General features: G+C 45.1%; 1 protein-coding gene across 4 annotated transcripts in view; it reads right to left on the reverse strand.

Moving 5' to 3' along the window:
* The window catches only part of TBC1D9 (TBC1 domain family member 9), a 52305-nt gene extending 34667 nt beyond the window's left edge, over positions 1–17638 (reverse strand). For all 4 annotated transcript variants that reach the window (XM_054392420.1, XM_054392418.1, XM_054392416.1 and 1 more), the window contains exons 1-2: positions 17512–17638; positions 857–967 (exon numbers count right to left, since the gene is read on the reverse strand). In XM_054392420.1, coding sequence (XP_054248395.1) covers positions 857–967; positions 17512–17638 — 238 coding nt within the window. The remainder of the gene's footprint in view (positions 1–856; positions 968–17511) is intronic.
* Between the last annotated feature and the right edge of the window lie 893 nt (positions 17639–18531).

Below are 18531 nucleotides of genomic sequence, written 5' to 3' on the forward strand. Positions count from 1 at the left end.
TTCCAGGCTCTCACCACTCTCATGGGGAAGAACTTCTTCCTCACGTCCAGCCTGAATCTCCCCACTTCCAGCTTTATTCTATTCCCCCCAGTCCTGTAACTACCTGATAGCCTAAAAAGTCCCTCCCCAGCTTTCTTGTAGCCCCTTTCAGACATTGAAAGGCCACAATAAGGTCACCTCGGAGCCTTCTCTTCTCCAGACTGAACAGCCTCAACTCTTTCAGTCTCTCCTCATAGGAGAGGTGCTCCAGCCCTCTGATCATCCTGGTGGCCTTTCTCTGGACACGTTCCAGAGAATCTACATGGTACTTATCCTAGAGGAGGCTGAGCTCACTATCCAGGAAATGCCATACCCATATTCAGTACTCAGGAGAAAGCTGGGATTGCAATCTCCCCAGTTTTCATTCCAAGGGAAGCCAGGTGTCCCATCTGGGGATTTTGGGGGCTATGATCCAGGTACTCCTCCCACCATACTCTTCAGAGATACCAATCATCCAAGAATGCTGCACTTTGGAAGCAGCGTAGCACTGAGCTGTGGGCATGAAGAACAAGCAAAGAGGAGGGATGGATACCAGCCTGTTTATCTAGGGACACCTTTGGGAGGCTTCTGTCCCTGCTCCATGGCCATTTCTGCTTTTACTCCTTGTGCCTAATGCACACAAACACACATGCTGGCATTCAAGGTGTGAATATCAGAAGCTCTGAAGCTTTTTAGCTTAACCATTAGAGCAGGTTTGCATCCTGACCCATTTATTTGTCCTGAAATGACTGTGCTCAGCAGGCAGGCTGCTCTATCAGTTATGCAGCACAGTATCCAGGAAGAATAAAAATCCCCACGTCAGTATGTTTGTCCTTACCACAGGCAATAGTCCAATAGACCAAGGAGTCTGGTGCTTGATAGAGGATTCGGTACGGTGCCACTCTGGCACTGGAGTCCAACACCACATCAAGAGTACCCACAAGGAGACCTATGGGACAGGAAATTCTGATGAATACACAGTAATGGCTCACCCAAAATCCCACAGCAGGGGGCTCTGCAGCCCCTTCCCTCCCATTTCACCCTCCCCAGCAAAACCCAGACCTAGGTATTCATCCCCACACTTGCTGCCTCATGCTGTAGAGATGTAAAGTGCCTCAACAGAGGAAATTTCCTTCGGTTTCCACAAGGCTTCAACTCCCAAAGAGACATCAATTCTAGCATGAAGGCAGATGAGTCAAAGCAAAGCAGAAGGTAGCTGGTTTATAATCCCACATCTGAAAGTTACTTGGTTCTCTCCTGTGTTTCACTTACCTTTGGAGCCCAGGAAACACACACAACACCAATAAAAAACTCCAGACAATACATGCTAAAAAGGTTCAAAACTCAAATGTCAGCTAGGAAAAGCTAATACTTCCAGGAAAAATAATTATGCTACTTAAAGGTCTGTCTCCTTAGTGTAGGAAGGATCAAAATACCTCACAGGATACTGAGGAAAGACAAAGCCATACTGTTCTGAAGCAGCTTGGAAAATTCCTTGCTGCTGAGGGGGCCATCAACAGCTGCATACCAAATGCCACCAATAATTCCTGACTGGATTTCCACAAAATCTAGCTTCTATTTTTACAAGAAATGGCACACACCACAAAACTCTGACCCCCACCCCCCAAATTCTCTCCCAGGAGAAATCCTTTTTATTTTTAAAAGGCTTCTCCCTTTTCACCTCCACAAAGAACTTTCATCTCCTCTGCAGAGATGTGAGATTTAAATTCTCAAAAACTGAGAAGAGATGAACTTTCCAAGACCTCTTCTGCAAACATTTACTGGGGTAGAAACTGTTTTTTTTTTTTTTTTAAAGAGCTGAAATAAACTGTATGCATCAAAACATACATTTTAAAACACTCCGCTTAAAAATCTTCTTCTTTCAAGTGGTTGCTTTCATCTTTTACTGTCATAGTTTTATTACCCATTCTGCACTGGTAGAAAAAACTTCTTCCATTGCTATTCTTCTTTCAGATTTGCTTTATACATCACAGATATAAAAGTGCTACCCATTTTCTGCCTTAGTAGATCCCTTAAATCTGAACTGAAACTGACACTTGGAAATACCCCACTTCTCAGTGATTTCCCCTATAATGTGTTTGCTATTTATATTTTATTTTATACAGCTCTTCACAGGCCAGATCAAAGGGACTCTTTCTGCCTGACATTTTAATATCCACCACTTTTTTAATCTAATGATTGTGAAATACATGAGCAACAAATCTGAACACAGCACCAGGACATTAGTAAGCATTGTTAGAGAGCAGATAACTGGGTATGAACATGAAGTATGAATGTAAAATATCCCAATGTTCATTAGCCTTAGTTGTTCTTACTGACTTCTTAAGCCCTCATTTCATCTACTACTGGTGTACACTTACAAGCTGCCTCTGATCAGTCCTCCACCAACCCTCCCAGATACATACAGCTTGACCCCTTTCAAACTCAGGAGACTGAAGTAGGTTATAATGATCCTTTAAATCCCTTTTTTCTGTTAAATACACTCTCCATTCTAGCTTCACAAAAGCAGTATGGCCCTGGTCCAGAAAGCACACATGCTTCACACATGGGCAAAGCTCCTCACCTGCTTAAAGCTGCTAGTGAGCCCAGGAGAAGTGCTCAGCTAGGGTGCACACCAAGGCAGATACTATGCAGCATTCATCATCATTCAGCATCCATTGTGGCATTGAGTGCACCCTCAGCAGGTTTGCTGATGACACCAAGCTGTGTGGTGCAGCAGCCAGGCTGGAGGGAAGGGATCCATCCAGAGGGACCTGGGCAGGCTGGAGAGGTGAGCACAAGCCAACCTCAGGAGGTTCAACAAGACCAAGTGCAGGGTCCTGCAGCTGGGTCGAGGCAATCCCAAGCACAAATCCAGGCTGGGCAAGGACTGGCTGGAAAGCAGCCCTGAGGAGAGGGACTTGGGGGTGCTGGAGGATGAGAAGCTCAACATGAGCTGTCAATGTGCACTTGCAGCCCAGAAAGCCAACCAGAGCCTGGGCTGCAGCAAGAGAAGTGTGGCCAGCAGGTCAAGGGAGGTGATTCTCCCCCTCTGCTCAGCTCTGGTGAGACCCCACCTGGAGTACTGCATCCAGTTCTGGAGCCCTTATTACAAGAGGGATATGGACATGCTGGAAGGTGTCCAGAGGAGGGCCACCAGGATGAGCAGAGGGCTGGAGCTCCTCTCCTATGAGGACAGACAGAGAGTTGGTGCTGTTCAGTCTGGAGAAGAGAAGGCTCCAAGGTGACCTTCTTGTGGCCTTCCAGTATCTGAAGGGGGCTACAAGAAAGCTGGGGAGGGACTTTTTAGGCTATCAGGGAGTGACAGAACTGGGGGGAATGGAACAAAGCTGGAAGTGGGGAGATTCAGGCTGGGTGTGAGGAAGAAGTTCTTCCCCATGAGAGTGGTGAAAGCCTGGAATGGGTTGTCCAGGGAGGTGGTTGAGGCCCCATCCCTGGAGGTGTTTAAGGTCAGGCTGGATGAGGCTCTGGCCAGCCTGATCTAGTGTGAGGTGTCCCTGCCCATGGCAGGGGGTTGGAACTGGCTGATCCTTGTGGTCCCTTCCAACCCTGACTGATTCTATGATCTGGGTTTGCTGCAAACATGTAGCAGGGCTTACACCAAAGCTTTTGTCACGCTTTGCAGCTTCACTTGCCTACTGACAGTACTGAATGTGCAATAGGCCTGATGTAATAGCTCAATAAAGTTGTATGCTGGTCAAATGCAATCTTCTCTGAGGTACAGATACACTGTTAAGTCCCTGTAATCTTTTAAAATCTGCTTGTTTCTTTCCTCCTGCTGTCTTTCCAAATCTGCTGGCGTGTGGGTGGCCCTGCCAACCAATTCTGCCACTAGTTCTAGGAGGGTGCTGCAGCTATCAAAACTGGGATACACAGACAGGGTCAAAGAGAACAAACCTACTGACTTGTGCAGCAACATCAAGCTAAGAGGAGCTTCCTGTCCTACTTCTTTCTCCCAAACACATGAGAGAATCATAAAATGGTTTGGGTTGGAAGGGACCTTAAAGATCATCTAGTTCTAATCCCCCTGTCATGGGCAGGGACCCCTTCCACTGGATCAGGTCACTCAAGGCCTCATCCAACCGGCCTTGAACACCCCCTGGGAGGGAGTATCCACAGCCCTCCTGGGCAGCTCATTCAGTGTCTCATCAACCTCACTGTAAAGAATTTCTTTCTAATTCCTCTGCCCAAGGAGTCTGGTTGAACTCAGTTCAGTATTTTCAGGTCACAGAAATCATGAGTAAGCTTCACCCACAGAGAGGGGAGGAATATCCCCAGTGCCACCAAACAGAAGCAATGGAAGATAGAGAAGTGTATTCCAGAAATGTGGACAGAACCAAACCAAACCAAACCAAACCAAGACTAGCCAGCACTGAAACAGCAGGCTGGAGATAGGTAAGAAAAAGAAAAGAAAGAAATCTTTTCACTGCTGCAGAAAGTAGGAGCTGCCCAATGCCTTTTCAGCAATGGAAGCAGGCTGCAGAAATGTCCATGCAGAGAGGTCAAAGGGAGAAAATTCACAACACTCCAGAAGACCCCACAGAAATTCAAAGTCTAGTGACCAGGATAACTGCAATGGACAGTCTATCAGTCAAATTTTACTGTATCATGAAAGAGCTGTTTTGATAGGGGACATGTGATAGTGCAAAACCAATTAATGTCTTCTTACATACATTGAAGCAAATTAATATTGCTGGGATCAAAAGTAGCTAGTGCCTTCACAAAGGAAGAATTGTCTAAGAGGGAGTGGGAGGAGAAAGGGAGGAACCAGACAGTTCACCTTATCTATGTGTATGTAAATCACAAAAGGGCCTCTGCTAAGTACCTTACCTTGGACCTTGTCAAAAATCAGTAGGGGTCTGCCTGAAGATAGCAGACACTGAACACAGCCTGAACTTCTGAGCTTTTAGGACAGAGCCCAGACTTAACAGAGCACTGAATATTAACTTCTCCACCCAGAGAAGTGAAGAACCTAATTTCACTGAACATACAATGTATGATGCAGGGGGGTTGCATGTGAAGGGGGACATGTAGTAGGCGTTTTGGGAAAGACTGTAAATCCTGAGTGCCTTAGCCAATGGGGAAAGGGAAAGGAAACTCTGCATCTGGGAATTTAGGATAAAAGGGAAGCTGTGCCTCCCAGCAATTTGAGAGACCCCAGAGGGAATTGTCCTGTGGCCTCTCCCTTTATTCGAATAAAGTTTTACAAGCCTCCCCTGTCTCTGTCGTGAACAGGAACTTCCAAATGGGAAGAATTTTTCCTTACAAGATTTACTTTTGCAATCATGTAACTACCCTGACTGCTGGCTCTCAGGTACTGTCCCATTTTGCACTGCAGGTCAGTGTTGGTCTTTTTTGGTTGTTTGGGATTTTTTTCAGTAATTCAAACGCGTGATGCAACTAGAATGAAACCACAGCAGCTCAAACTGATTATCTTTGAGGAATTTCTACATGGCCATAATCAAAGTTTTAAAAAGAATTTTCACAAAGCCATTTATTTTAATACTGTTCACTAATTCTTCATATAGCAAGTACCTTCTCAAATTAAATAAAAAAAATAACTAAAAGTTTCTATAGAAACAGAGCAGGCATCAAAGAATCACAAGACTTTGGGCAAGAGCCAGGCATCAAATCATGTGACTATACTGATTGCAATTTTTTTCCCCATTATTTCATCAGGTTTCTGACTACACAGTGGGGGGAAAAGAAAGGAAAAAAAAAAAAAAAGGAAAAAAAAAGAAAGGAAGGAATTCCCAAGGTAAGAATGCTAAATCTGCAAGCCCTTGTTCAAGTGAGCAGCTTTCATGAGCAAAGGTCTAAAGCACATTAAAGTCTGTGGGATTAGCAGCTGGTTAACTGCTGAGAGCCCTGATCCTGAAGGCACTCAAGCACAATATTGAGGAACAGTCCCATCAGACACAGGTCAGACACCTAGAGCAAAGGGAGGATAATGCCTCCACTCTGTCTGATACAGCTTTTTGAATAAAGTCAGCTTCCTCTTCTGCAAACATAAATTCGACAGCAAAGGAGCAGAAAATGGTTCAATATTTTCTTCCTTTTCTGTAATAGCAGAGGAAAGGAAGCAAAATGGAGTATCTGAAACCAAGGAATACAAAGCCCCAGGCTAGGGGAGCTGGGTAATTGCTCTTCAATCATGTTACTGGAAGGACACACAATGCACTAGAGGGTGTTACTGGAAAGAAAGGGGTTCAGTTACTTGATGCAGCTGATGCTGAAGGAAGAAATCACACTACAGTTTACACACCTGACCACTGTGCCTCATTTAGTTGCAAGCTGGAGGGGGAGCCTACAACCACAAAATATGTTCAGACTGGCAGTCTGAATTCATGCATCAAGTTATGAAGCACTGTACTAGTATCCTTATACTAGCAACCAATTTTCAAGCTGTTTTCTGCTAGAAGTGAGTATGACCACGTGAAGCCTGATGTCCCACATAACACACACCCCCCTTTAAGCCAAATGATTTCTGTCTGAGCAAAGGGTATTTTCCAGAAAGGCAGGTAGGTCATCTTGACCTGAAAACTAAGCCAAGTGATTCAGCCAGAGTCTTTCAAGCACCACTACACCCTGCTCTTTGAAGAACAGCATTCCAGATAGCTTATCATAGAATGGTTGGGGTTAAAAGGGACCTTCAATATCCTCCAGTTCCAGCTCACAAATGGTAATGAAATCAAGGAATGACCTACAGTAGAATCAATTTAGCACTCTCTAAGTTACCACCACTGAACAGATACACACTTTAAGAGTGCATGGACTCAAATACCTATAGTAAGTCACAACATTTGCAGCTATTTGGATACCTGTGGCACAGATCTTTGCCACAGGAATATTTCCCTTTCTTTTTTTTTTTCCCGAAACATAACTAGTGATTACTTTTTGTCTTTCACGAGAATTTGCAAGTTTCTTTGCAAACCACTAATTACTGGTGTTTTTAAAAGGCAAAGTAAGTTTCTGTACCTTACACATGAAAGATCTTTTTTAGGGGGGTTGGACTAGATGATCTTTTGAGGTCCCTTCCAGTCCCTAACTTTCCGTGATTCTGTAACACAATGGGGTTTTCTTACTGGCAAACAGTAAGCCTCTTTTACAAAAATTCATGCTTTATTTAAGTAAAACACACACAAAAATCAAACATTTATCCTCTCTCTACAGCCCCCCTGACAGCAATTTTATGATTATGTTTGTGAGCCTGTGGTGTTTTCACCTGCTAAAATAGACAGGGTTCTCAAACTAAATTGGATTAGATAGTCAGGAGTGAAGACCTGGATTATACATTATCACTGGCATACCTTACTAAAACACCACAGCAAATTTATTTACTGTTTATGAATGATAATAAGCAATGGCACATCAGACACTTAAAAAATGCCAGCATCCATGGCTTTGCTGCACAGCAAACACTATCAAAAACAGGAGGACAGCATCAGTGACACTTCCCAGTCAGCTTTAACCATGCAGTCCTCAGACTCGAGATGCTTTCAGCACATACCAGTGACCTGTGATACATCCATTTTTCAGTGTCACAGGCAACTTGCATCAAACCTTGCCTGGAGCTGGAAGGAGGACACTGCAGCTGGTGCCACTGTTGTGCCTCATCCTGCCACCCAGGGTCACTCTCCAGATAACAAATATTTATTGTTAATCACCTGGGTGCTAAGAGCCCTGCAACGTTCTTCTCCCAGCTCTGTGCTAACATAACCTACACAGCCTGACAGTCTCTCAAGACACCTTCTGTCAGGAGACTTTTATCTCTAAAATGCCTAAACAAACAATACACATCTTTATAGCACATAGAGCAAATACAGAAGTATACCCTCCAAGAGCCAAGATGAAATACAGGTCAGACTGTGAGCCTTGGAGCCATGCTCATGAGCTATCACTCAACTAGTCCCATGGATTGCCAGCAGCCTACCTGTGTAGGAGCTCAATGCCACAGCTAGGAAAACCTGCCATGTCACATGTGACATCAGTCAGATTTTTTCCAAACAGGCACTGTAACATTCCAGCACTGAATGAAACACACACTGCTCAGAGTTCCCCATGAAGTGTGCTAATGACTCCTTCTCTCTCTACTGAAGTAAGATGGACACATAATGAGTTCCAGTCACAAACCTGACACATCCAAAGGACCTGATTGTAGATGTCAGCTGCCTCCTGAGAAAGCACCCTGTGATTTGCTCTCTCATTTGTTATTACAGGATGAGGTTGTCCAACTACCTGTCAAAACTCAACCTGGAGCAACACTCCGAATTCCATGGGTAATGCTATGGGCAAATCCTTTTAAAGGATTTGATTTCACGGGAGCCTAAATGAATAGTAAATACTATACAACACTCAAAAACAATTACAGCATTAAACTTAAAATCCTTCTTTACAGTGAGGGTGACAGAGCCCTGGAACAGGCTGCCCAGGGGGGTTGTGGAGTCTCCTTCTCTGGAGACTTTCAAAACCCACCTGGATGCATTCCTGTGTGGACTCCCCTAAGTGATCCTGCTCTGGCAGGGGGGTTGGACCTGATGATCTCTTGAGGTCCCTTCCAGCCTCTGATATACTGTGAGACTGTGAATAGTAACTACAGAAAGATGAAAGTAACCTCCTCATTGTGAACACATCATCTTTGGAACTTTATGAAGGGTTATACAGTTTGGGTTTTATATGCTGTTTGTTCATACCAACAAAAGCAAAACGACCTCTAAATACTTACTTGATAATTCTCTTCCCATGTGGGTTACATGGCATTGGCTTCCATGGATATGCAATGTGCTATCAAGAAAAACAAACTCTTCCCCTGAAATTAAGGCCTAGGGTTTCAGTCTTTCCCAACACCTGCCTTTATGGCTCTCTCTTTCTCCCAGTGCAGTTCTACAGAGCACTGATTTGCCCAGCTGCAGTTTCCTTTGCACGGGAGTTTTCAAACACGTTAAGCGAAACTGACTCTGAGGAAGCACTGCCACTCCACTGCCACTGAGCAAGACAAGCAGCAAAAAACAGTCCTTGCATTTTCTGTCCTCAGGCTGATGAATACAAATGAGGGAACACTGGAAATCTAATCACTCATCTTCAAAAAAAGAAAAAAAGCTCAGGAAAGGCCCCTGTGATTATCTAGTTTGGCTACTGCCTGATAAAGCAGTAACAAAGAACGCAGCTATCACCTGCCCTTCAAGTTCAACATTTGTGATTTAATTAGATTATCTGCCAAATATCTTAATTTAAAAGTGATTAGCAATTGAGCAGTCTACCACAGTACTTGTCAAGGGATCCAAACAATTCAATGGCCATCTCTGCAAAAATCTGTATCTCAACCCAAAAGCTGACTAGGTTTAGACTTTCAGCTTTTAGACCTTTCTGTAACTTCTAATCTGGAGCGCCCTAACCACTGTAACCACATCGGTCAATGTTATCTACTAAGCAACATTTCAAATATTTTAGAGTTGTAAAACTTTGCTGTTTCTTCTCTTCCACAGAGAGGAAACCAGAATGCACATTACAATCTCTATCACTACCTATAGATACGCACACACAGAGCAGAGGAACAGTCAGTTTGCAGGTGATCATAGAATCAGCCAGGTTGGAGGAGACCTCCAAGGTCATCCAGTCCAACCTATCACCCAGCCCTATCCAATCAACTAGACCATGGCACTAAGTGCCTCATCCAGTTTTCTCTTGAACATTTCCACCACCTCGCTGGGCAGCCCATTCCAATGAGCAATCTCCCTCTCTGTGAAGAACTTCCTCCTAATATCCAGCCAGGTGATGAAATATCCAGGTACAGAAATGCACACAACAATACATGTAAGCAATAAGTTCCCAGAAACAAACCCACTAGATTTGACCTGAAATAAAAGCCTAGCAAAAGCAGGAAAGACTAAGAGATGCACACCAAGAAGACATGCTACGCAGTTACAAGTATGTGAAGGCTTTACAACACATAGGAAATTGCCATTTGCACAGACCCCCAAACTAATAATCTCACACACCTGAAGAAAACACATTTTATGTTACATGTCAATCACACCAGATTGTATGAAATGATTGAGAAACAGGAAGAGGAATAGAGATGGAGTCAACAAATTCCTTCAAGGTATTTTAGGGTGTCAGGTAGCCATAGGACTAGGGGGAATGGAGCAAAACTAGAAGTGGATACATTTAGATTGGATGTTAGGAAGAAATTCTTCCCCATGAGAGTGGTGAGACACTGGAACAGGTTGCCCAGGGAGGTGGTGGAAGCCTCATCCCCAGAGGTTTTTAAGGCCAGGCTGGATGTGGTTCTGAGCAACCTGATCTAGTGTGAGGTGTCCCTGCTTATGTCAGGGTGGTTGAACTAGATGATCCTTGAGGCCCCTTCCAACCCTGACAATTCTATGATATGAAAATTTGCTTGTAAGTTTGTAAAAAAGCCAAAATGAACCAAACAACACAAAACAAAACCATTTAGGAAAGGCATGGTCAGGTCTCACTGACCAAAAGAGCAGGGAAGTAACTGAATTTCACTCAAAACTAGTTCTTTTTAAGTATCTCATTCTCTCAGAGTAGGTTAAGCAAATGAAACGGATTGCATCCAGGAGCAACACTGAGATCAACTACATCTGCACCAACATCAGATTCAGATAGACTATGTAAAATTAAAAGAGCAAACTAAGTGAGTATGTGCAACTGAAAAACAAAACAAAAGCTAACAACCAACACTGCTAAACTAAGACAGACAACTGTAAACTGAACCTAGCCAACAAAATCAGTGGTAAAATCGAGAACTGAAGGGTGCCCAGAAAATTCAGCTTAAACTAAGGAACAGTCCTGAAACACAGCAAAGTTAAATCTGAAGAGAAACAATAGTTTCAGGAAAGAAAATAAATATTCTAACTCTACCTCTTCTGACTGAATACCTGCTGATAGTTTATTGAAGTCTGATCTATCAGAAGAGGCATTTTACCAGGGAAAGGAATGATGCTGAACAGAAAATCCCAATAAAATACTGGAAAACACAGAGGGGAAGCACAAAGCAGGACTGTGAAAAAAGAACCAAAAGTACATTAAGAACTCAGTAGCTGAACTGAAGACTGCTGCTGATGTAGGAACTCATGCACCCCTGCATGGAATCTTCAGGAAAAAGAACAATCAGCAATCAGGTCTAGACAATACTTATTTGCTTTGAGAAGAAATGAAATGGAAAGATTTTGAAGAAGTCCTCCAGAACCTAAGCAACAGATTCCATGGCAAGATGCCATAGTGAATATCAACACTGATCAGACATCAGAAGCTTGATTGGTGATCACAGAGCAAAAGTGAAACCAGATTTCAGTCAAATGCTCACAGCCTTTTATAGGCTTAGCAAAGTGAGTGGCAGCAACAAGTCTTGTCTGTTACAGGGAAAAGCCACACACAGTGTGATACTATGGAGGATAAATAAAGCAGAGGTCACAAACCTTAGGGAGGAACAGAAAACTGAATGGATTCTGCCTATAGCAAATATTTACAAGCATAATCATGTGAAAATACAAATGTTTTCATTAACTTTCAAAAGCATTTGAGAACATGTAGCAGCACATCTTGTAGAACTTTGTTTATCTCATCTGAAACTGCCAAGGGGCCAAAGCTCTGTGAAATACACATCCTTACAAGAATATAACTGAACAGTGGAGTGATGGAAACTGAGGTGAAGTTCCACCTTCTGTATGCCTGCAGTGTGGGACCATAACAACAACACTGTAAGCAGTACAAACTCTGGGAGATAATGCAGCAAATTACTAAAAGGCCTAGACATCTATTGCTTACTATATTGTGAGCCTGTGTGACTTTTTCAACAGGATTTTCTGCAAACAGGTGTCAGGAGAAACAGAAGGGCATCCCTGAACTCCATGTGTCAAGCAACAGAATTATGTCAGAAGGCAAACATAGCAGGTGACAGCTCAGGAGCCTCGGTAGGTCACATTACTCAAAGTGTAAAAGACAAAGTAATGTCTTTGACCAAGAAGCATTATAACACAGAAACCAGAGCTACACCAAGCAACCTCTCAGGCACTGTATCTGTGCAAACTGCATCGCCTGTGTGAACCAGGGATCAAGAGAAGCACAGAATATATCCAGTTGGAAGAGATCCCAACAATCATCCAGTCCAACCCTTGACCCAGCACTGAAGGGTCAGCACTAAACCATGCCCCTAAGCACCAGATCCACACACTACTTAAACACCTCCAGGGACAGTGACTCCACCACTGCCCTGGGCAGACCATTCCAATGTTGGATAACCCTTTAAATGAAGAAGTATTTCCTAACATCCAGCCTAAACCTCCCCTGGTGCAGCTTGAAACCGTTTGCTCTAGCCCTGTCACTAAGGAAGGAAATGAGACACCTTCCTGTTCAGCACCCATGAAGTCATCTGGGAATTCAATAGAAAGATTGGCAAGTCAGTTTGGAGAACCAAAGAGCAGTTCAACCCTGGACACCCATCTCCTCTTGAAATGGAAACTTACTACAGGCTTGTAGTGGACCTTTCTCAATCTTGCACTGTCCCTGCAGTAAGCATAAATACTCTATCTGCAAAATACATCACTCCTAAAAACAGTTCTTGCAAATTAAGAATTTATTTACCTTGGGGTTCAAAACTACTTGGAATCTCATCTCCACTTCCCATACAAACCTACACACACGGAAGCAGCACGGCAGTCACACGGTGATCTACCACACCCTCCACCTCTTCCTGTAAGCTTGCAGTGAATACACCACTCTGCCCTCAACGATTAGCTGTGCTAATTCCTTGCAATGTTGTTTCCAAATCAGAGTTTGGCAAGAGTTTCCACGGTACAGCAGAAAGCAGTCAGAGACATTTTTTAACCTATTTGTTGCATCAGGATACGAGATAGACTGAGTAAGACAAATCCATGAGCGTTTCAGTCATTTATAAACTGTATGACATGTTCAAGGTCCTTAAATGCATTGCACTACAGTGCACAGCAGCCAAATCACAGAATCATAGAACTGTCAGGGTTGGAAGGGACCTCAAGGATCATCCAGTTCCAATTCCCCTGCCATGGGCAGGGACACCTCACACTAGATCAGGTTGCTCAGACCCACATCCAGCCTGGCTGCAAAAACCTCCAGGGATGAGGTTTCTACAACCTCCCTGGGCAACCTGTTCCAGTGTCTCACCACCTTCAGGGTGAAGAACTTCTTCCTGACATCCAATCTGAATATACCCACTTCTAGTTTTGCTTCATTCCTCCTAGCCCTGTCCTGTTCTCTCAAAATGCCTCTGCTTCAGCTGATGGAGGCTTCCATGGAACACACTGAATACCTCTGGAGAAGAAGCATTTCATACAAGCCAAACCACCAGGCTGCCCAGGGAAAGGAGCTGATGTGGAAGAAGCAGAATCAGTATGAAAGAGAGAGGGTTAAATACACCCAGCACCTCTGAGAGAGGAAAGAAAAAAAGACTTTTCCCCCCTGTTTGTGAGCAAAAGGAAGATGAAACTCCAGAGTGAGGGTCACATAGAAGCAAAATACAGGCATAGCATTATGTGCAAGGCATGAAACAATTTCATTATGGGGAAAGCTCACCAATCATCAAATACTTTTAAAGCAGAAAAGTACATTTTTTTGGTCTTGTCCTGGAAGATTAATGCAGTGATGCAAGATAATGCCAGTTTGCAGAACAGCTAGGAAAAAAAAAAAAATCAAACTCAAAATCCAATTTCCAAGTCTTTCCCATTTTCTTTTTGTTAAAAAGAAAAACAAGTCCCCAACAACTGTTCAATTAAGGAAGCAGCATTGAGGTGACTGGTAGTAACACAGATATAATCATTTAAGAGAGTTCATGCCTTTATTCAGTATAAACATGGATCCACACTGCTTAGCTGGAAAGCTGCATCTCTTAAGTAAACTATTAAATCAGACACATTCTGTTAGCAGGGATGATTTCTAGGGACTCCCTAATTAGGCACTGCCCTCACACATAGCATGAAGTTCACCAAGCTTCTAGCTGGTTACAATTCGGTATTGAAACAAGTGCACAAAATGTCTCCCATGACCAAACAAGCCTTTAAAGAAGTGGGCTTTCTCTGCTCAACCAAGTTAGATAAATCCAGGCTGAGAGGAGAGAATCAGTGCAAAAGGGCTGATTTTTCACCCTTTCCCCAGTGACTGACACTCCTTTTCCTGCAACAGGTTGCTGCACAGAGAACAGGTAACAGGAGCACTGCTCTTCTGCTTCAACAAAGCCACCAAGAATTACTTCCACTCACCTCCAAGGCTCTATGAACTACTGGTTTTTAAAGACTGAGATATGTTGAAAGACATAAAAGATCCAGCCTTCTGCTCTGGTGATGGTAACCTCTGTCCACAGGACAGGTAACAGAGACCCTGGCAGCCACCTTGAGGGTGATTATCAGCCTTCATCCACGTTTTCACAGTCACAGCATCCAGTCATAGTACTGCCTGAAGAGGTCTGTCCCCAGTCTTCCCCCCTCATTCCCATTCACCCATGGGCAAGTACTGGATCTCTTCCTTCAGCCTTGCCCTCACAACTACATTACAGTGTGGCCCCAACTAAGGTTGTTTGCAGATGGACAGAAGGACATAATACTTAACCCTGATCAGTTTGCTCACAGCAAACTTATATTTGAGGTCAGTGCCAGAGAATCAATGCTCCTTGTTGCCCAGCCATTGCTTAAGTTACATTGTGAAGTCACCTCATAACATCAAACCCACAGTCCCATCAATTTGAAAGTCAATTATCATTTTACAGTTTAAGACAAATGACTCCAAGAGTCAATAATGAGGGAGTACAAGTCAGCAGAATTAGATCTCAAAAAAAAAAAAAAGTGACAGCTGTATTTACATCCTCCCTTGCACAAATAAATTCAGACCACTCCCATCACAGTGAAAAATCTTGCACACAATGTTTCTAGCCAACATCAAGGACACAGAATCTGGTTTCCCACAGAGTAACCAGGCCATATTTTATACCACATCCACAAGTGGGTAAGGTTTTAGATAATATTTGAGCAAATTCCAGCACCATGTCACTACAGAAAGAGAAATTAAAGGAAAAAATAAAAAACACAAACAAACCAAAAAACCCCAACCCAAAACCCCTCCCAATGAAAAGAACAACAAACACAAAAGGTTCCTTTTTTTCTGTTTATTTGCTTTCAACCAGATAATGATACAGCTCCCATGCCAGAGGTGGAGGTTACCATCCACAGAACTTCCACCAGGTCACCCTACATGCTATCATTATTGCAAGTGAGGACCCTGTTGACCATTCAGATGAATTTATTCTAAGCCTTCAGGATCAAGCTAGATCCTTCAACACCTTACTTCTAACCAGTCTTAACTATGAAGAATAATCCATTGGCTTCCTTCACCTACCTTCCCTCAATGAACAGACCACAGCTGTTAGAATAACCAGTGTCAATTTCCAGTATTTGAATGAAAAAACCAAATAATCACAAGTCCCACTTATTACTATGCCTACCAAGCTGTGAGTGGCCTGGACACTCTATCCCTTTTTTTCTCCCACTGTTTGGTAACTGCTGTGTCAAAACCTTATGTGTTAAAATATGGCAAGTAATTCCAGAACTAACTTTCTGCCTGCTAGCAATGGGTGTTTGCTTTGTTATGGTTCTGGCAACATACTGGAAAAAAGGTACAACTTTTTTTCCAGCCCTTCCCCATACAAACAAACAAAGCTCCTAAACATTATTCAAGCTTACTTCTAGCTACTACCTCAATGCAGGTGCAATTCCAGGCAAAGCACGGACACTTATAAAAGCTACATGGAAAGCAGTTTTCAAAATACACACAGAAATTTTGCACTTCAAATCACATTCACTATGCAGACTGCATTCACGTACTGGATAATAGACATGGTGCACGAAAACATAAATTCCAAGGGGGAACAAAAATGCAGAAATGAAGACAGAACTATTTCTGTATTCTGAACTAAGTGCTGCTGGTTTATCTGACCTTCACAAAATTAAAAAAAAAAAAAAGAGTGTACATTTATGAATCCTTCTCTCAGTCAAGGACTAGATCTTCAGAAGTGATCTCTCGCTCTGTACAGCTGTATCATCAGCCTGTGATACATGCAAGAAGGTTTAGACATGCATGCATTCTGTAAACGAGTTGAAGAGAAACACCCACATTTTCAAAATGTCTCCCTAATAACCCAGAAATGTTTGGATTTGACTATCTCAAACAATCTCTAATTCAAAGATAACAAAGTCAGAAAAGTACAAGAATGGCTGGTAGACCACCTCAGGTAAGGTAGAAGAAGAAATCCTTAAGAAGTCAGGGAGGTAAACCATCAAAGGATAGTCTGTAACAGATTTTTCAGTAAATACAGCAGGGGAGAGCTTTTGAGGCCAAATCAAGCTTTTTATAGATTTGCTGCACTGTCCATAACCCAAAAGATAGACCAAAAATTATTATTTTTTAAACCTACAGCCAGTGTGGAGTGGCTGCTGGTCACTTCCCATGCAAGAATGAGGTGGTTTATCAGTACACAACACTGAAGACGACTCAAGATCTCAAGAGCCTACATCAAAACACACTTTACACTGGTGTGTTAGTTTAGATTATAAAATGTTTATAAGTCCATAGGGCAATCAAAAGCTGAAGAAACACTTATCTCTTGGTAAATACACACAGGACCTTGAACCAAACATGTAGTCCAAATGTTTATTTTGATTAGCCTGAAGAGCTAGTGGCAATTCAAGGGGGTAAGGAAGAAACCACAGCTTTTCAGAGCATGATTTGGACTATTTTTTGCCAATTCAGGAAGGCCCAGTGGTAACATCATCGGGCTCTGTACCCCAAATTTCACAGAAGTGCATATATGTTGCCTAAGCACAATGAAAGGTCTTAACAAATCTGTATGCACAATAACATAGAGACCAAGATGCCTATGACCCAAACATCTATGAAAGGCTCTCCAGTTACCAGTAGATGAAAACAAAGCATTCAGGGAACATACTTAACAAGGACATCCTGAGGAATACAGAGAATCCAAAGCAAATATGCTCTCACAGTACGCGTTTGTGAATTGCAACTTATTTTACACATGTGCTCCATCTCCAAGGTAATCCTCCGTGGACACGGGCAAGTCACACCCTTCACACCCTGATGCATGAAGGCATCGCACACCCATGGCCACCCGCAGAAAGCCTCACGGTGCGTAAATCCTCGGGGAAAGCTCGGCGTGTTCCACACAGCCCAGCACCTGGCTGCCAACCAGGCGCCCAGGGCCCCGCCGCTGTCGCACCACACCGAGCGAGGCATCAGCCGCCGCCCTCGGCCCGCCAGGGACACCGTGCTGCCCCCCTGCACGGGCCCCGACGCCGTTATCTCGCCGGGCCAACAGGGACCCACCGCCACCCCGGGGAACCGCTGAGGGGACGCTGTGAAGCGCGGCCCCGCCCTGTCCTCCCCGGGACCCCCGCCGCCGCCCCTTACCGGCCAGTCCCCCGCCGCCGCCATCGCCTCCGTGCCCCTTCCTCCTCTGGAGGATGAAGTAGGGGTTGGCCCGCTCCGTCACCCACAGAGCGTTCGCCAGCAGCACCTCCTCGGGGTTCACCCACATGCTCCCGGCGCAGACAAAGGCCGGCCCGACCGGCTGCCTGCCTGCGGGGCGCGGTGACTCACGCACGCACCGTCCGCATCAGACGCCACCATGCCCGGCCGCCGCGGCGGACGGCGCAGCCCCGCGGGCACCGGCGGGCGCAGGACAGAGGGGCAGCAGCCTCATACTCCCCGCGGTTCCCGCCGCCGGCCCGCCCACTGCCGGGCGCGGAGGGGCGGCCCCGGCAGCACCCGCTGCAGCGCCGAGGGCAGCAGTGACATCAGCGCCCGGCCCGGTCCCGCCGCCCGCTGGCGGTAGAGCCCCGAAGTCCCCCGCGTTCTCGCCGCCCCTCACAAAAGCCGGCGGGAGCCGCCACGCACCCCCGCCCCGTGCGCGCCACCGCTGGCGCTGCCGGCCGGGGGTGGTGGGTGCGCGCTCCGCGCTCCCCGCACCTGCGCGCGCGGTGGGGCGGAACCGCCGCGCTCCGGCATGGGAGGCGGAGCTGCGGCGTGCGCGGCGCGGCCGCCGTTCCCTCAGTGCCGCCGGTTACCCCACACCGACCGCCGTTCCCTCAGCGCCACCCCTTCCCTCAGTGCTGGTGGTTACCGCAGGGCTGCCGTTGAAACAGCCGGTCCTGCCTGCGGGTTTCGGGAACAAGCAGCCCCACGCCGCCGTTTTTCCCTCAGCAGCCGTAGCTGGCTGGGCAGTCCGTGTCTGGCGTTAATCTGCAGGGTCAGCGAGGAGGAGATGGCTCTGTCCTCTTTTTAACCACCTGCTTTGAAAGACTTGGGACAAAAGGAGAGATGGGACAGGAGGAAACAGCCTCACGTTGCGCCAAGGGAGGTTTAGGTTGGATATTGGGGAAAAATTCATCACAGAAAGTGTCGTCAAGCCCTGGAGCAGGCTGCCCAGGG

This window comes from Indicator indicator, chromosome 25 (assembly GCF_027791375.1).
Source record: "Indicator indicator isolate 239-I01 chromosome 25, UM_Iind_1.1, whole genome shotgun sequence".
NCBI lineage: Eukaryota > Metazoa > Chordata > Aves > Piciformes > Indicatoridae > Indicator > Indicator indicator.